Source organism: Falco peregrinus, chromosome 3 (assembly GCF_023634155.1).
Source record: "Falco peregrinus isolate bFalPer1 chromosome 3, bFalPer1.pri, whole genome shotgun sequence".
NCBI classification, from domain to species: Eukaryota; Metazoa; Chordata; class Aves; order Falconiformes; family Falconidae; genus Falco; species Falco peregrinus.
Window position 1 is genome coordinate 30,507,619 of NC_073723.1, and position 16,431 is coordinate 30,524,049.

General features: G+C 39.3%; 1 protein-coding gene across 1 annotated transcript in view; it reads right to left on the reverse strand.

Moving 5' to 3' along the window:
* Positions 1–8,726: 8,726 nt before the first annotated feature.
* LAPTM4B (lysosomal protein transmembrane 4 beta) overlaps positions 8,727–16,431 on the reverse strand; it is a 61,923-nt gene continuing 54,218 nt past the window's right edge. The window contains exon 7 of the mRNA XM_055800343.1: positions 8,727–10,775. Within this exon, the coding sequence (XP_055656318.1) occupies positions 10,701–10,775 (75 nt within the window). The 3' untranslated portion in view covers positions 8,727–10,700. The remainder of the gene's footprint in view (positions 10,776–16,431) is intronic.

Below are 16,431 nucleotides of genomic sequence, written 5' to 3' on the forward strand. Positions count from 1 at the left end.
AAATAACTCACTGGTGTGCATGCCCTCGTAGCCTCCATTCAGTTCTTTTTGCTTTGCTGTCTCTGTACCACTGCAGACTTCCATCCTTCTGGTTGTCATGGATAGCAGATAAATGGGCAAAAGGCAAAAGTTTTGAAGCCCAGATATTGCAATTAACAAAGTTTTTCCTGCTGAAATTCTCTTGGAAACTCCATTTGACTCTCTAAAATATTTTGGAAGAAGAAAATGAGAACTCTTGCAGCTAGTACCTGAAAAGCAAGCATTTGCCTTTATATATAGGTTACATCCTTTCTCAGTTTTCCTCAAAAGAATTATGTGGTAGCTTGTGATTAGTGTCTGGACTGCACAATGTTTACTGGTGAAGAAAAATTAATATATATCATCAGAGGTAAGACTCAATGAAGTTATCTGCTGTTTATGAAATGCATACTGAATTCATCTGCGGATAGCACTTACCTACTTTAACCAGCTGAAAAGTTGTCCCAGGATTGCCAGTCTGCCAAGTATATTCAGAAGCTTTACTTTTGCTGTAACTTTCAACATGTGGCCAGTAAAATTGCATTTTTGGCATTCACCTTGGCAATGTAAGCCATGCCATGTTTGAATTCAACTTTCCTTCAGAATCCAAGACAATGTTTTTTTACTCAGTTCTTGGGGAAAAATTGAGATCACATACACAAGGAGTTGAACTTAGATCTTGCAACATGATCCAGAAAGCATGCATGTTGCTAGCTTTAAATCAGTCCTTGCACAATGAAAAATATTCTAAACCTAGTGATGTGTTTGAATTTTCATCCATGTCTGGATCTTAAGCAAAATAACAAGGTTCTTCATGAGCCTTAGGTAACGTCTGTGTCAAGCTCAGGCACCCAGATTTCATCTGAACTACAACTTTGGCAGAATTTAGGCAGTCTGGCTCTTGCCCTAACAGTGTTCATACAGAACTATGTAGTTCAAAGATAAAAAAAGAAAATTACATCAACATTTAAATCATGGTGATTCAGATGCCAAGCAACCAAATGATAGTCAATCCAGCCAGATTCCTGGGTGCTTCTGTGGTATTATTTGCAGCAGAAATACCTGGCTGCCTGATCTATCATTGCTGTTGTCCTGACTTGAGATTTACCCTGATTTCATCTTCAATGAAATTAGTTGTTGATATTACTACTTGAAAAATGAAGCAGACTGCCTCGTAGCAGATATCAACAAAAACACAGTACTTAAACGCATATGCTGGTCTGTATTTTTTTAAAAAAAGTGAATACAAAAAACATGACTAGTGAAATTTGCCTGCCTCTGAATGACTCAGCTGAAATATGTTCTGTTAAAAGGCTGTTATGCTAATAAACTTTGATTAATACAGAGAACTGTGACTATTATGAACCAGTTTGGTGTTAAGTGTTATGAACCAGTTTGGTGTTAAGTGTTGCATACTGGAAGCATCTTGTCTTTTGGCCCTCTGTTGCCAATCCTGTTCTAGCACACAGAAGACAAGAAGTCTGGTCCTTGCTGCCAGGGCTGTGCAGAAGACCTTGGGAGCCAAGAAAGGGTGGCAGGTCTGCCCAGCTCTCCGTGACTCCTTGTGCTGGTCACCCTGTGCTCGGTTTCAGGCATACATCCAGGGCAGATGCTCCGAGCCTCAGTTCAAACAGTAGGTAGTAACAGCCAAGCCACACCTGCCCTTTGGAATGTCCTGCAAAAGGCACTAGAAGCCCCTTCTGCATTTTGTGAAGAGCAGATTTCTGCCTGCTTGTGCTGGGTATGTTGTAAGAGCACATGGGGAGACTCAGGTGGCTGAATGGCTTCAGGGAGCTTGTGCATGAGCTGGGCACCAGCCTGATCAGCCCTGTCCAAACTGGTGGTGTGTTAAAATGTAATTATCAGGTCTTTCTCCTTACCAGATCACCCTCGGCCAAGGCAGGAGGTGAATGCCAAGCTCCACAGGCTGGAAAAAACCTGGTTCGTAACGCAGAACTGCAGGGAGCAGCCAAACATTAAGTTGAAGCATTTGTGAGGTTGGGCAGCCATTGAACTCGCAGTCTAGTCATCAGTTTTGGAATTAGACATCCAAGTTCTTTTTTGAGACTTCTACATATGAAAAGATATAGAGTTTCCCTGAATTAATTAATTCCTGAATTAATTTATGGATTGCCTTACAAAAACAGTCCTTTATTACTCAAAAAAATACCAGGGAGAAAAAAAATGCTTACAAAACATGATCAAAGGACAAAGATGTAGAAAACCAGCTTGTTTCTAGTCTGATTTTTCTATCTGCAGGTTTCTATCATTAGGTGCTGTTACACTTCTGTTGGCTGCATTGAAGACACCTTTTATTGAAGTTTTGTTCCCTATGTGCTTACTTGTATGATGTCCTTAAGTCACCTCCTAAATCTGAGTTATTAAAGGCATTGCATTTCCTGAGTTTTTCACTTGATGGCATATTTTCCAACTCTCTAATGGTTCTTTCAGCTCTTTGCTAACTCACTGCAAGGTTTTTTAAACATTCTGCTTGGATTATTCACAACTTAAGGTATAGGCAATATAGAATCTTTTTTATTTTCCATTTTATTGATGATTTATGCTTACTTTAAAGTCATGGAAGAAGAATTTTAAGGATCATGGAGTCAAAACCTGATCTTTCAGAATATCTCTTGAAACATATTCACTTACTGAATATTCTTTGCTCACATACAGCTGAGATTTATCAGCTGTTTTGCAATCTGTTTCATATGTGCAATGCTGTTGCTGTATCATTCTAGTTCTCTAGTCAAAATACTGTGTTGAATCAGGTAAAGTGCCTGAGAAATGTCCAAGTGTATAATGTTTACAGTTGCCCCCATATTGATCCATTTCATAGCCCCTTTAAAAAAAGAAAAAAAAGATAGTCTGGCAAAGTCTGTTTCCCCAAGCAGTCCTGTATTCTATAATCAGTTTTCTGAGTAATGCACTGAATGACAGAATTATGGAAAAATTTAGGTAGGAAATGACCTAAAAAACAGTCCCCAAGGTTGGTGTTCAGTCTTTCTAAGTTATAGCCTTGTATGGTCAATCTTCTACCATATCTGAAGTCTAAATTAATTCAGGAACTCTCCAAAACACCCTTTTTGAGTACCACCACTGCTGGCATTGGTGGCATTTGCCAATGTTTTGGCTCTGCACCAGATCACTGTGCTTTTAAAGACTGGAGGAAAAACCTTTGAAATAGAAATTGTGAAAGGACTAAGGATGAAAGGCTTCTTGAAAACATATTAGATATAGTAGTAGATATTACAGATATAGAATACCTTAAATTATTTAATGTATTCCTAGTAATGTTAAAAAATTCCTCAGCCCTCTCTACTGCCACATATCTGGAAAATCCATCTAAATGTAAGATGGTATTTCACAGAAAAAGGCATCAGAGCAAAAGTGCCATAAAAGAAAAAGTATGAGATGCCAAAGATCTGTAGTAACCTCGGTACTGTTTGTAGCTGAGTTAAACCTGGCTAGGTAATAAAAGGATACTGCTAATACTGCTGCTGAATCCAACCCAAAGGGAAAAGTTACGCTTACAGTAAGATGAATAAGCTCTTTTTGCTTCAAAAGCAAAGAAGAATCAATTATGTACTTTATCTATAAAAGTTCTTCTTATCTTACTTAGTATCTTACTTTTTATCTATGTAAGACATTTATCTATATAAATAAGATAAAAAGTAAGATACTTTTCATCTTACTAAGTATCTTACTTAAAGATAAGTAAAATGAAGGAATGCTGGTTAGAAACTAAAAAATGTCCAGACAAGACATCGTATGTTGGGTGTTTGTAGGCATCACAGATATAACCATGGATCACATCTCAAAAGTTTCCCAGCTTGTGACTCTATCTGGTCTCATAACCCCTGAGACAAAGCCATACCCCCTCAAATATTCACCTCTCTCCTTTTCTCAGACTTCCCTTTTCGAAGCTCATCCTCAGGCTGCTCATGTAAAATGAACTCGTCCCAGTTCAACTGAGACTGTGCTGCCCGTGCAGCCTCTCATCCAAGGGCCACAGGTAAGGCAGCTCCAGCGGTTACACGTAGCCCACACCTAAATGTCACTATGCACAGCCACACAGCAGCAATTATGGAAACTTCTGTTATGTTGCTCAGTGCTGACAGGAGTACAACAGCTACAGACGAGTTTTTCTGAGCTTCACTTCTTCACAGGGAGTCTACTTTTCTGGACTCCTGAAGTGTTCACAGTGTTTGTTCAGCATAATGATACTTTGCCTTTATTGTATTTATTTGTTCAAATTACTGTGTCAGAACTTTTTATCCAGGCTGAAAAATTGAACTGCAAAGAGAGGAAAAAGCAACCAAAAGGTAACAATGTATTATGTTGTGCTCTGGGTTGTTTTTATTCCCCCTGCTGAATCACAAGATTTAAAAACACAAATAAAGTATACCTTTGGAACAGAAACCAGCCAGGTCCTAAGTTGAAAATGTGGCCACTGATACCTTTAGTAAATACCTACATTTAAAAGGAAAACATTTGCATTAAAAAAAGGAAGAAAACTTCAATATTTGTGGACACACAGACACACAGACAGACACACAGACACAGACACAGACACAGACACAGACACAGACACACACTCACGCACACACGCACACATGCACACACGCACACGCGCGCGCACACACACACACACACACACACACACACACAAAAAAAGTTAAAAGAAAACCAAACCAAAACTGAACAACGAACTATTGCATCAGCTAGTCTGGCTCATTAAAAGCCTGTTGAACTTCTTTAGTTGCTTTTTCTTTATGAGAAGCAAAGAAGCATGATCACACAATAGCAGGAAATTTAAGCTGGCCTGTGCAACTGATAAAGCTAATTTCATCCTCGGCTGTAATGCAATGAAGGAAATTAAACCCATTCTAGTTTTCTAACGATTTCATGGGAGAAGATTTTATGAACTCACAAAAGACAAATATTTGTAAAATTTTTCAGCTTTCAATTTGCTCTTTTGTTCTTCTTGCCTTTGTTCCTTTACTTTCATTGCCCTTGCTGCCCTCAGGTGGGTGCATCTGATACGGCCAAGAATGACCACATTCATATAAATAGCACCAATGTCCCAGAGTGTTCCACCAATTTATTGTTTATTTAGCAGTCTTAAACTGGTGTACTGGTGATACAGAAAATATAACTATAAAAGTAATTGTCTGTCCAGCCACATTTTCTCCATGAGAGACAGGGCACCTGTTTGTGCTTGCCTCTGGCCCAGAGAGGAGCCTGAAAGATCTGCCACCCGTAAAGTAGAACACATCTGTCTTATTAGGACAGTATCTATATTTTTAAGAAACCTTGCCCATCCTGACACTGAGTGTGCTCAGAGGATTTGATGCTGAAAGTCTACAAGTGATGTTGGATCTCTGCCTCTCATTGCATCCTTGCCTCTGCTGTCATGAAGGGACCTGAAATGGAGCACTTTGGAGGGAGAAAGTTTCAAAATTACAAGTGATCAACACTGGGGAGTCCCTGGTGGTGAAGTAGAAGGAATCTCAAAAAAAATCTCTCAGCCTCTCAAAAAAACAGAAGTATTTGAATACTTGGGCAAAGTTTATATGAAAACAGAAACCTGTTAGATAGTTATTAGCATGATACATTTAGGTACTGTGATGGAGCCCAAGCTCTGGGCTAAAAAGCTGTGTGTGGCTCATCCCTGCTATTGCTCAGAGCAAAGAGAGGTCGTCTGAAATGGCTGCAGAGACTCTGCCGTGCTGCACCTCCCTCTCTCAGAGCAGCTTCACAGCTCTTCTGTCTCTGCTGGCTACCAGGCTTCTCCTGTAAGCCAAGTAGCCAGCCCTGCGGCATGCCTGATTCATCTCCTTGCTGCTTATTCAGCCTTGAAGTGACCCCATGTCCTCCACTCAGACTAATTAGTTAAGCCCCGCCTTGGCTACAAAGGACAAACCTTTCATGACTTTCTGAAAACCCTTCTGCTTGAAAGGTTTGAATAATCTGCAAGAGAAAAAGTAATTTACTGTATTAAATTTCACATAAGTTCTTCATTAAAATAAACTACTGTTGTAGCTCGTTGTCCAGGATATAGTTGTAGAACTGCCTTTTTGCTTTGAAATAACTTTGTACCTGCTGGCTGGGTGACAATGAGGGTTTCGCTCCTGTTGCTTCAGGATCGCGTTCTGGTGGAGGTAGACAGGCTGCAGGCAGAAGGTCACAGATCTGGCTTCCACACCCTGCTGAGCTATTTAGCTGAAAAACTGGCCACGTTGCAGAACCATTTTGGGCCAAATCCATGGGTGTGGAGACATCGTTTACAAATACCAGAGTCCTCTGAAAGAACTCTAATCCGGATTTATCAGAGCCAAGCCTCCCTTTAGAAAGCTATAGCTCCTGTTTTGGGTTTCTCAGAGCCATGAACTGAGATAGTCCTGGAAAATCTCCGTAGCCATAGGCACTGAAATTTCACAAGGAATTATTTTTTTTTGTTGTTTGTTTGTTTGTTTGTTTGTGGTACCTGGCTAGAATTTCTGCAGCTGACACATGTAAATGGGAAGGATACAACTTAGCTCCAAAGAAGCAGACCTTAAGAAGAGGAGCCTTTAAGGAGAGAACCTCTAAGCAGAGCAGCCTCTAAGGATATTAGGGATATGACTTGGCTCCAGAGAAGCAGTTTGGAGACTTCTGTCGAACTGGACAGTTTGGCAGGAATTGAACCAATACTCCTTTAGTTTTCGACAAATAAAGCTGTCCAACAAATAAGACCAAGGTATCATCCACTCCAGTGCTAAAAGTCTGAAACCTCTGGTGTAACAACTCACATAACAGGTTACAGGAGCAATTATATTTCCTCCTGACCATAACACAGGAGAAAAAGAGAACATAAGCCCATCAAGTTTGTAGTGGTGAACCCTGTCAATGCAATGACATCTGTCTCTGTGCTGTTTAAAGGACATCCATGAACATTGCCCTCCCATGCTCTGTCCCTGTTCTCGTTTTTCTCTTTTCTGCCCCGACTGGCAGCCAAATCTTCCATCTTGCCTATTCCATGCATCAATGTGCAGAGTTGTTGATACTGGCAAGAATTTGTTAAAACTGTCCATGGTGTCCCTAGCTGCTATACTTTGGCCCGTGGGGTAGCGGTGAGGAATGCCCTATTTTGAAAGCACAGAATTTATAATTTGTTTCAGACTAGTTATCAGTCCCACTGCTTCCTTGCCAAGCTTTTCTCTGGCCATAAGTCAGTCTGGTATGGCCTTTGGTAACATATCAAGTCTGAATTTTTTTACTAACCAGAAGTCTTTCCAAAGAAGTACAGAAGTACAGTTACAGGCTAACACCTAAAATAATGGTCATTAATAATTGTTTTAGAATATTTAATGTACTTACAAGCACATACACCACACTGGTGGGTCACCACTAAAAATTCGTCTTTGCTTTCTCCAGTACAATACATGGATGAGTATACAACAAAGGGAACTTGTACTATTCCATCAGGAATAAGAGCGTCAGGCACAGAGGAGAGAAATGGGATTTGTGCCTTAGCATGTGTAGGATTTGTGGAGCCTGCAATGCCTATAACAGATATTTAAACAAATTGCAATATTTCAGCAAAAGATCTACTTATATTTCTGGTACTATCAAGGTTTAAATTCTTACTTGCTGGTTTTGTCCCTGTATTTATGATGATCCATGTCAGCATACCCTGAAAATATTTTCTTTCCACTCTTAATTTACTAGAATTATTAATAAACTGCTATATTAGAATATAAGATAACAGGATAGAATTTGAGTAAGCACATGCTGCTAATATCTGGGAGACAGGAAAAAAAAATCAAGAAATAGTGAAAAAAGCATTGTTAGGAGCAAGCAGTTCACAAAGCACAGGAAATTAAGAAGCTGAGTTTTTAGTGGGTTTTTGTGTTCAGTGATGACTGACTATTAAAAAATCATTACAGTAAAGCTGTGGTGTGAAATCCCAGGATGAGACATGGAATTGGAGAATAAATTCAACACCTGAGGATAAAGAACCTTCAGCTGGAGTTCATGTCTCTTCACATAACCCTGAGAATCTTCTTTTCCTTTGGGAGCAGGGGAACTCGTCTCCCATGTAGATCCTCTGATATGTCAGCAGAGTGGAGCTTATATATTATCTGCTCCCTCCTACCAGCTGCCATCTACAGTATGTGCAGGAATGTCATGGGTTTAATACCATAACCTCTCTGCCCTCTTTTAACTCAAACTGGACAAAATCCAAAATGTATTAGGAGTACTGGCAGGACACATGTACTTGCACTTACGCACGTATGGTATGTGTGAAGAAGTCTTGATTCTTTAGTAAGACAAGCTAAAGCCTACATAAATTTCATGTGAATTAGCACAACATTATCCCTATAATGATGTGGAGAAAAAGAAGCCCCAACTTTTGGTGTAGCTCAGCATAGCCCAGTTCTGTATCACACACTTCATCAGATTCAGAAAACTGCCTGCAGTTCTGGACAATGAACTAAAAGCTTGAATTATCTCTTGTTTTTATCATACAGTAAATTATAGAACTTAGTGTTCTATTCTCCATTTATACAGTATGGAGGGAAAGCTGGTGAATGGACTGGTGAGTGGACTGCAAAACTGTCGTTTAGGTAATTTACAAAGAAAATCCTGCCATATCAGATTGGCTGGACAGGAATTCGCGTATGTTTGTACTCGGAAGATCAGCAAAAATGATTTCCATAGTCTTGAGGAAACACCCTTTTATTGTAGAGAAGTTTGTATACACAGATGCAATGTATTTACAACCAGCTTTTCTCAAACAGATGACTATTTAAAATCCTTCACAAATCTGTCAAGAATGAAAGAAAATGAAGCTCAGAAGCCCAGCCAGCCAGCCCAACCCCCAAATTCAGACTGATTCCCGAAGAGAATTGTAATGAGATAATAATACACAGAGTTATTCTGAAGGAAGCAATAGGACTGTGACAGAGATCAATGGATGGACTTCAGGATTGGTTCAGTCAAAAGCATTGCTTTGTTTGATCTCAGAGTAGATGAACCCTGAAGTAAAATTCCAGCAAACAGCTGGGGACCTGTCTTTTCCCAGGGGTGTGGAAGACACAGGCAGAAAGAGTCTGGCCCTTCCTTCCCTGGTCTCTGCAAGGATGGTCACACAGTTGCAACCTCCATGAAAATAAGTTGTTGGTCCTGCGTTCCCCTGGAAAGCTTTTTTCCAGAAAAAGGCAGGAAAAGCTCCACTCTTCTTCAGCGTGTGGAATGGAGTCAATGCACTAGTACAGGTGTCCTCCTTAAGAAGGGTATGGACTCACATGCCAGCCCAGCCACAGGAGAGACAGCACCTTGATTTCTTCTGGTGCCCATCCAAACTGTGGCTCAGCTCTGCACTGCCCTTTACCTGGGGTGGTTGCAAGGGCATCAATCTGGCTTCAGGCTGTTCAATCACCCCAAATGTAGAGGAGACAACACAGGGAGAAATGATGAGAGGTAGAGACATGCATTATATTCCCTTTTCCTGTTCCTTTTCAATTAAAAGTGGAACCTTAATCAACAACAAAAAGTTACATGTGCAGGAGGCACTTCTTTGGGAAGAAATAAATACCTCACACAAGCATTCATGGATGGATGAGTCCCATAAGAAAGATTCTCGGCACAACCTATTCAGTCATAAAAGGAATCTAAAACTCCCATGTTGATGTATATGAGAAACACGCAGAACGTATCTGCTAATGCTCAAGGAAGTTCCATGCATAAGTTTCCCATAGGTTGGGAACATATATCTTATAATCTGCATAATTTAGCTCACACTCAGCAGAACGTTGCAATATTTACAGGCACATTCCAATGGGAAAATATTTGCATATTGAGTGAGAAAGACGCAGCTTTGTTACCTAACCATGGGACTTTAAAAGCAGGGATTTTGTGACCTCAAAATACTATATATGAAGTTGCTGGGGAAAAAAAAAAGTGAGTAGGCCAGAAAAGAAAATTACCACACGTTGGTAGGAACTCTTTTGGTTTTTTGAGCGTTAGAATGGTTGCAGGCTAGGACAAAGTGAATCCGTGTAGACCATAGGTTCTGGCTTGCTACACATCACAGAGTGCTCTGTCTACTCTCATTTCCCATACTTATTCTTCCCAATTAAATTTTTTTCCCATTAGCCAGGTTGATGAGAATAGTGCATAAGACTCATTCTTCTCCTTGCAATCATCACCCTTCACAGCATAATAACTTAATAAATTCTTGCAGAACAGGAATGAAGTGGAATGTCACTTTTTCGGACGTGGTCTGTATTCTGAAGGTGAAAGTGGGCATCTGAGAAACACATTTGTAATGCTTTGGAAGTTTTACAAATGAAAAAAAGAAAGTTACACTCTGAACCTGATTGAGAATGCAATTCTATGTTCTCTAGCACTGCATGTCAGACATGGTGGAAAAAGCTATTCAGTGACTACTATAACCTTAGTGCTACCCAGAATTGTTCTGAAACTAGTTCACTAGTTTCTGAAACACTACTGTAGATGCAGCAAATTATTAAAACTATCTACAGGATTTTAATCATACATTTAGGTTTCAATATGTCAGCAAAACAGCAATGTATTAACCCATAGAGGTTATATCCTGGAAGTGAAATTATCAAACTATTGCTCCAATGTCTGAAAAAAAAGCTATCCTGCCTCGGTACACAGCACACTCGCACTTATGCTGACACATAAGGTGGTGGTGGATCTTTAGCAGCCCCGTTCACAGGATCATCATATGGTGGCAACAGGACCTGCAGGAAAGGAAAGAAAGGTTATAGCTTTTTAAAAAGAAGCCAGCTGATAAAATTTACAGAAAAGAAAACCCTTAAGGCCTTGTCCTAAAAATTAACAAGAGTAAATTAGTAAGCAGGAGCAGAATAGTTAGAAAATGTAACAGTATTAGTTTGAAGTTCCTTCTGTTCCACTTGTGTGCCTGTTTTTACAAAGGAAAACATGATTTCTTCTCATTTCTTACTGACACCAGTGACAGCTTGATTTCAGCCAAAGGTCATTCATTGCTGGTACCTGAATTTGTTTGATCTGGCTATGACAGTAGTTGCTTATTCTGCAGCCCTCCTCTGTCAAGAGTGCTTAAACCACATCTCATGGAGGAGTGCTCAAACTGCTAAGCCAGAGTGAGAAAAGTCCTGAAAATCTCTCTGAGGTGTCCCCAGAATAGCCAATAGTTTTTTTTTGGGGTGGGGAGAAAGAAAGCAAATGGTAAACAAATTATCCAATGGCTAAATACATCTCCAGTTTTGTGCTTCTGGGGCACTCAGCCATGAGAAGGAAGATTTACATTCCCATAAGCCCTTCAGCGAATACTTAAACATCTGATAGAAATTTGGACAGCTTTAATCATATATCATCCCTATTCATATAAGTCCAGGCAGCTTCCTAGGACATGGGAGGTGCAAGTTCGGGCCACACAGGGCAGAGGAGGGATTTGAACCTAGATTTCTACTTCTTTAGGCAAGCATGCTAGTTACCATGCAATTTTTAGTGGCACCAGTACTGATGTTAATTAGCTTGCACATTAAAAGGCAAAGAAACACTTGGTCTGTGAATCCCAGCAGGGACTGAGGGTAAAATAGATGTCTGAATGAAGAATGAGTCTACATTCCCTAAAATATCTCAATATTGTGTAAGAATATCAGTTGTAGTGCACTGGCAGGGATACTTTATGCAGCTGAAGATCAATTATTCATTATGGAAAACCCAGATTTATCAGCATCGCTTCTTGGTCATTAAAGAGCATATAAAGCTGATTGTCTAAACATACATAGGGAAAATCCTGATCTCAATAAAGTTAATGGAAGTTTTGTCATGAGAGGATTTCACCAGTTCTTAAAGAAGCTGATAATCTGCCTTCTGCAAAGAAACATCTGTACTCATCCCTTTTGGACCTCTTCCACAACATAACAAAATCAGTGGGAATCTTTCTATAGATTTAAACAGACTTTGGATAAGGCTTTTGTGGGAGAGTTCCAAGGGTGATTCACACTATACTTATGTGAGTTTACAGACATGCGTTGATGACCATGTGTTCAAGTACATCTGTGCATGTTAGATTACAGAATGGCTATCTTGGCATCTTCAGTCCTTAAAAAATGCTGCATTATTTAGAAAAGGAAATTGTCAGAACCATCACTCTTTTATTAATACCATATGTTTGAGCTTGTATATGCAATATACTATGCACATATCCACTACATAATCTAAAAAGCTTTGTATTGAAAAGCACTTAATAAATCACATCAACTTTTAAGGGTGCAAACAGCTTATGGCAAACTACTTATCTAGTGAAATTAGGACAACATATAGAACTTCAATTAAATATTATGATAAAAACTGTAAATATATTTCGCAATGTAACCTCTATAAATCACACTGCTCGAGCATGTAAACTGTGAAAAACACTACAGTTGAGATCATCCCCCTAGTGCTGATCATTAGTTTAATAACAGGGTTTCTAGCAAAATCCTTGTGTTACTGAAAAAGGCACTAGTTTCTCAAATGTACTGAAACATGTTCATTAGTTGATTACGAAGCAACATAATTAGTAATTAAATCTGATCCACAGATGACTGAAAATGAATCAGATTCACTTTGTGAAGATTTAGTCATCTTATTGGACTCTTGTAATGCTAAGCCCCAGACTGTGGTCCATTCCTTTCAGGTTCAGAGTCCATTTCATCAAGCGTGACAAAAAATGACAGCAGACACAAGCCATAAAGCTGTCCCTCTTCCAGGTCTAGGAGCTGATTAATAAAGGACAAAACTGCCTCCTGTGCTCTGATCCTCTTTTAGATCAATTTGTCCTAAGTCTACTGTAGTTACATCAATATTATTACTTCAGCATTGAGGTTACTGCCATTTGCAGTAGGTCTCCTGGATGATTTACTGTTATGAGTGAGCTTCTTCATTCCTTTCACTCCCGTGTGAAACAAAATCTGCCTGGTAGGAGAACAGCCTCCTGGGGAGGCTTTTATTTCTTGGGAGGCGAGCCCTCTGCTTTGCTCTATGGATCCAAAACTCATACGTGGGTCAATGGCCCCAGGGACCCTCAGAAAACACTTTCTCGCCTATCAACAGTTCAACAAGAAGTCAGGGAAGATAGGAATACCTGTTGGAGCCTTTTTGGAGAAGCAACTGGCTAAATCCTAAGACATATAAATTTCTACAGGAGTATTCAAGGTATGTGGGGTATGAACTGGGAAGGCCACTAAATAGGTTGAGAAGTTTCATCCTGAAGTTTAGGGTCACTTTATTGCTGGCAAATGTTATTTGTCTGAACAGTTCTATCAGTAAGAACTTTACAGGCTTACTCCCCACACAGTTTTGTGTTTAAATATTTAAATATCCTGAACTTGTATTTCCTGACATGAACGGAATAGTGATAAAAAATAGTAAGTGTAGAATGAGCAGAATTCAAAATTACTACCTTTGCCTAGCAGTGTTTGAGTCAGACAAAGAAAATATGGACAGGATATTGAACAAAGGTTACGACGAACTAACGTGATGGACAACACGTAGATGAAAGAACTTGGAGTTTGTGGAATACATGCTGCCAGCTGGGACCCCAAGTATCTCACGTCATTAAAGTCCTTTAAACTAATTTAACTGTTTTACTTTCAGTCAATGTGGTTTTGTGACTGTTACTTAATCATCTGTCAACTCTAAGTCTAAACAGTCATCCTTCAGCATCCATGACAGTTTGAATAACTCTTCAACTGCTCTATAATTACAAATCTTGCAACTCTGCCTCTGTAAAACTACCTTTTAATTATTTTTGACAAGAACAGAATTTCAGGCCATTACTTTCCCTTAATAATTTTTTCATCTTTTCTCAAATAAGTCTGTTTTGGTGAAAGGGAGAAATATGAACAAAACCTGAATTGTCTCAGCTTTTAACCATTTACTGTTGGAAATATTTACTGAAGGACCAAGTAAGCACCAAGTAAGGACCAAGTTTACTGTTGAAAAAACAGTTTACAAAAATCTCAAGAAAAGGAGAATTCCATTAGAATTCTAATCACTGAATTTATACCAAAGCAGCTGAGATAAGAATCTGGATCAGAGTAGTCTTCCCTTCTCCTGTGTTAATTTTAAATCTCAACATGGTTTAATGGAAGCAGATAAGTGCCTTGGACATAAAACAGCATAGTTATTCAGGCAGTACATTATGTTCTCCGGAGACATAAAATGGAAGCCAGTCACCGAGCCAAAGGGTGAATTCAGAAACTGGAAAATTAGACAGAAACTCACTTATCTAAGAACCTAATGAGAATGGATGCAGTCTAAAATAATTAATGAAGGAAAAAAATACATGCATATTTTAGGTTCACGGTATCCCCACGGCAGAATATCCACTAGGACAACTGATGTGTTTTGCTTCCTAGGCACTACGTCTGAGCATTTCTTTACCTGTTTGTTGTGAAATGAGAAAACTCCATGTTAGTTCCCTTGGATGCACTGCAACTAATGTTTACAGTGTGTTTGAGATCGTCACTCACAAATTAGTATAAAAAGTAAGTACAAAGGCCCCCCATTTTTTGGAACTCAGTAATCCCTGTGAAAAGAAGTTCTGTCTATTTATCAATAGATCAGCAAGCAAGTTTGGACGATCAGAAGGTTGTCAGGTTCAGTCCTATAGGATGCCTAAAATCCAAAGGACAGAAGCTCCTAACCTCTTTCACAACACTTCTACCTGCAGTTACAAACCATGTAGCATTTTAACATCTTCCTTTAATATGCAGCCAGAGGAGGAGGTGACATTACTCACTGTTTGTATATTGTCTGGTGATAAAAGCATTGCACAGAGACTCATGAGATCAGAGCTCTAGGGGATCCGAACCCAAGAGGGTTCAAACCCACAGCTCCTATCTACTATATGAATGCTTCAGACACAAGGTTTTCAGTTAGGTGGGAGGGACCATATTCCACCCTCCTGTTGTCACTGTGAAGCCAAGTATGCAATAATCTATGGGAAAAGAGAGAAAATAGGAGGAAGTGTTGCTATATGGTCCCATGGTTAGGGTACTTAAGTGGGACAGGGAGTGCTGGGTGCTGGGCTTTGCTCCAAATACCATTTAAGCATTTTGTGACAAGCAGTCTTGTTGTAGAGATAATACAGAACTAACTGCATTCTACAGAATGCAGAAATAATTCAGAACTGACCCATAAGAAATCCTGGTCCTGACTTAGCTGGTGTCATCCAAGTGGTTTGGATAATCATATTACATAAGCATCCCTCTATTATAAAGCACATGATACAGGATGACCTTCTCTGGAAGAAATAATTACCATACAAGTTTGCCAATGGCTATAACATATTCAGTTAATACAAGCATATGTCATTTCTTATTTTTTTCATCCTGGTTCATCTGGCTTTGGAGAATAAGTTTTTAAAGACATTACTTAGAAATATGCCTAAGCAAATATTTGTATATTCAAACAGTTTGGAATTACCCTTGGCTCAAAGGTGGGTTTTGTTGGTTGGGGTTTTGTTCGCTTTTTTGTGTTTTGTTGGTTTTTTTGTTTGTTTGGGGTTTTTTTTGGGGGGGAAGGATTGCATAATTTCAATAATCACTTCGTATTTTTGCAGCTGATTTCACATTTACCTCAAATTTTCTCATATTGCTGCAGTTAGCTCTGTTTGAACTCAAGCTCTTACATCTGTTTGTCTAGTACATTCCTAGAGGAGAAAATATGCTTAGTCCTGTATGAGTAAATTAAAATATTTGATTAATTGATTACTTCTGCATTCTTAAGGGTCTCACCCAAAACTCACTGAACTCAATAGAAATCTTTCTGTGTCTCCAGAGAGCTTTGGGCTGCTCTTTCCCACAGCTGCTTGTATTCTCCACTGGGTGGAATGGTACGATTGTCACATAACAGCTTTGAGTTTGAACAGCGTTTTGGCTGGCAGCTATATGAAACTTTTGTGAGTTCCTATGGCAAAATACCTTGCTGATGTCTTGTTAGAAACAAACATTGCTAAAGACAGCTCTAACATACTTTTCTCTAACACCTAGAACAGAAATGCACTTGATAATGCCAAAAAAAGCTATAGATTAAAATTTTCTATGGTAAGTGCTGAAGTTTGTAGTGAGCATTCAGGATGTTTTCTCAAACTTCAGCTTTTCAATAAAAACTCCCGTCTTTCATGCTTAAGGACTTCACACTGCATCAATACACAGTATATAGCCAGGGACAGGTGACAATGAATAGTTGAGTGGAATTAGGGTCATCACTACTGCAATTTAATCCTGGTCCTGTTGCTGACCTTTTGTGTTTTGACAAATCGTTTGACTTTGCCTTAGGAAGGTCTCCCATTTGTAAAACAGGCATATTGCTTGAAACAACTTAAAAGGTGTTGGAAACCTTGAGACAGATTTAAAACCC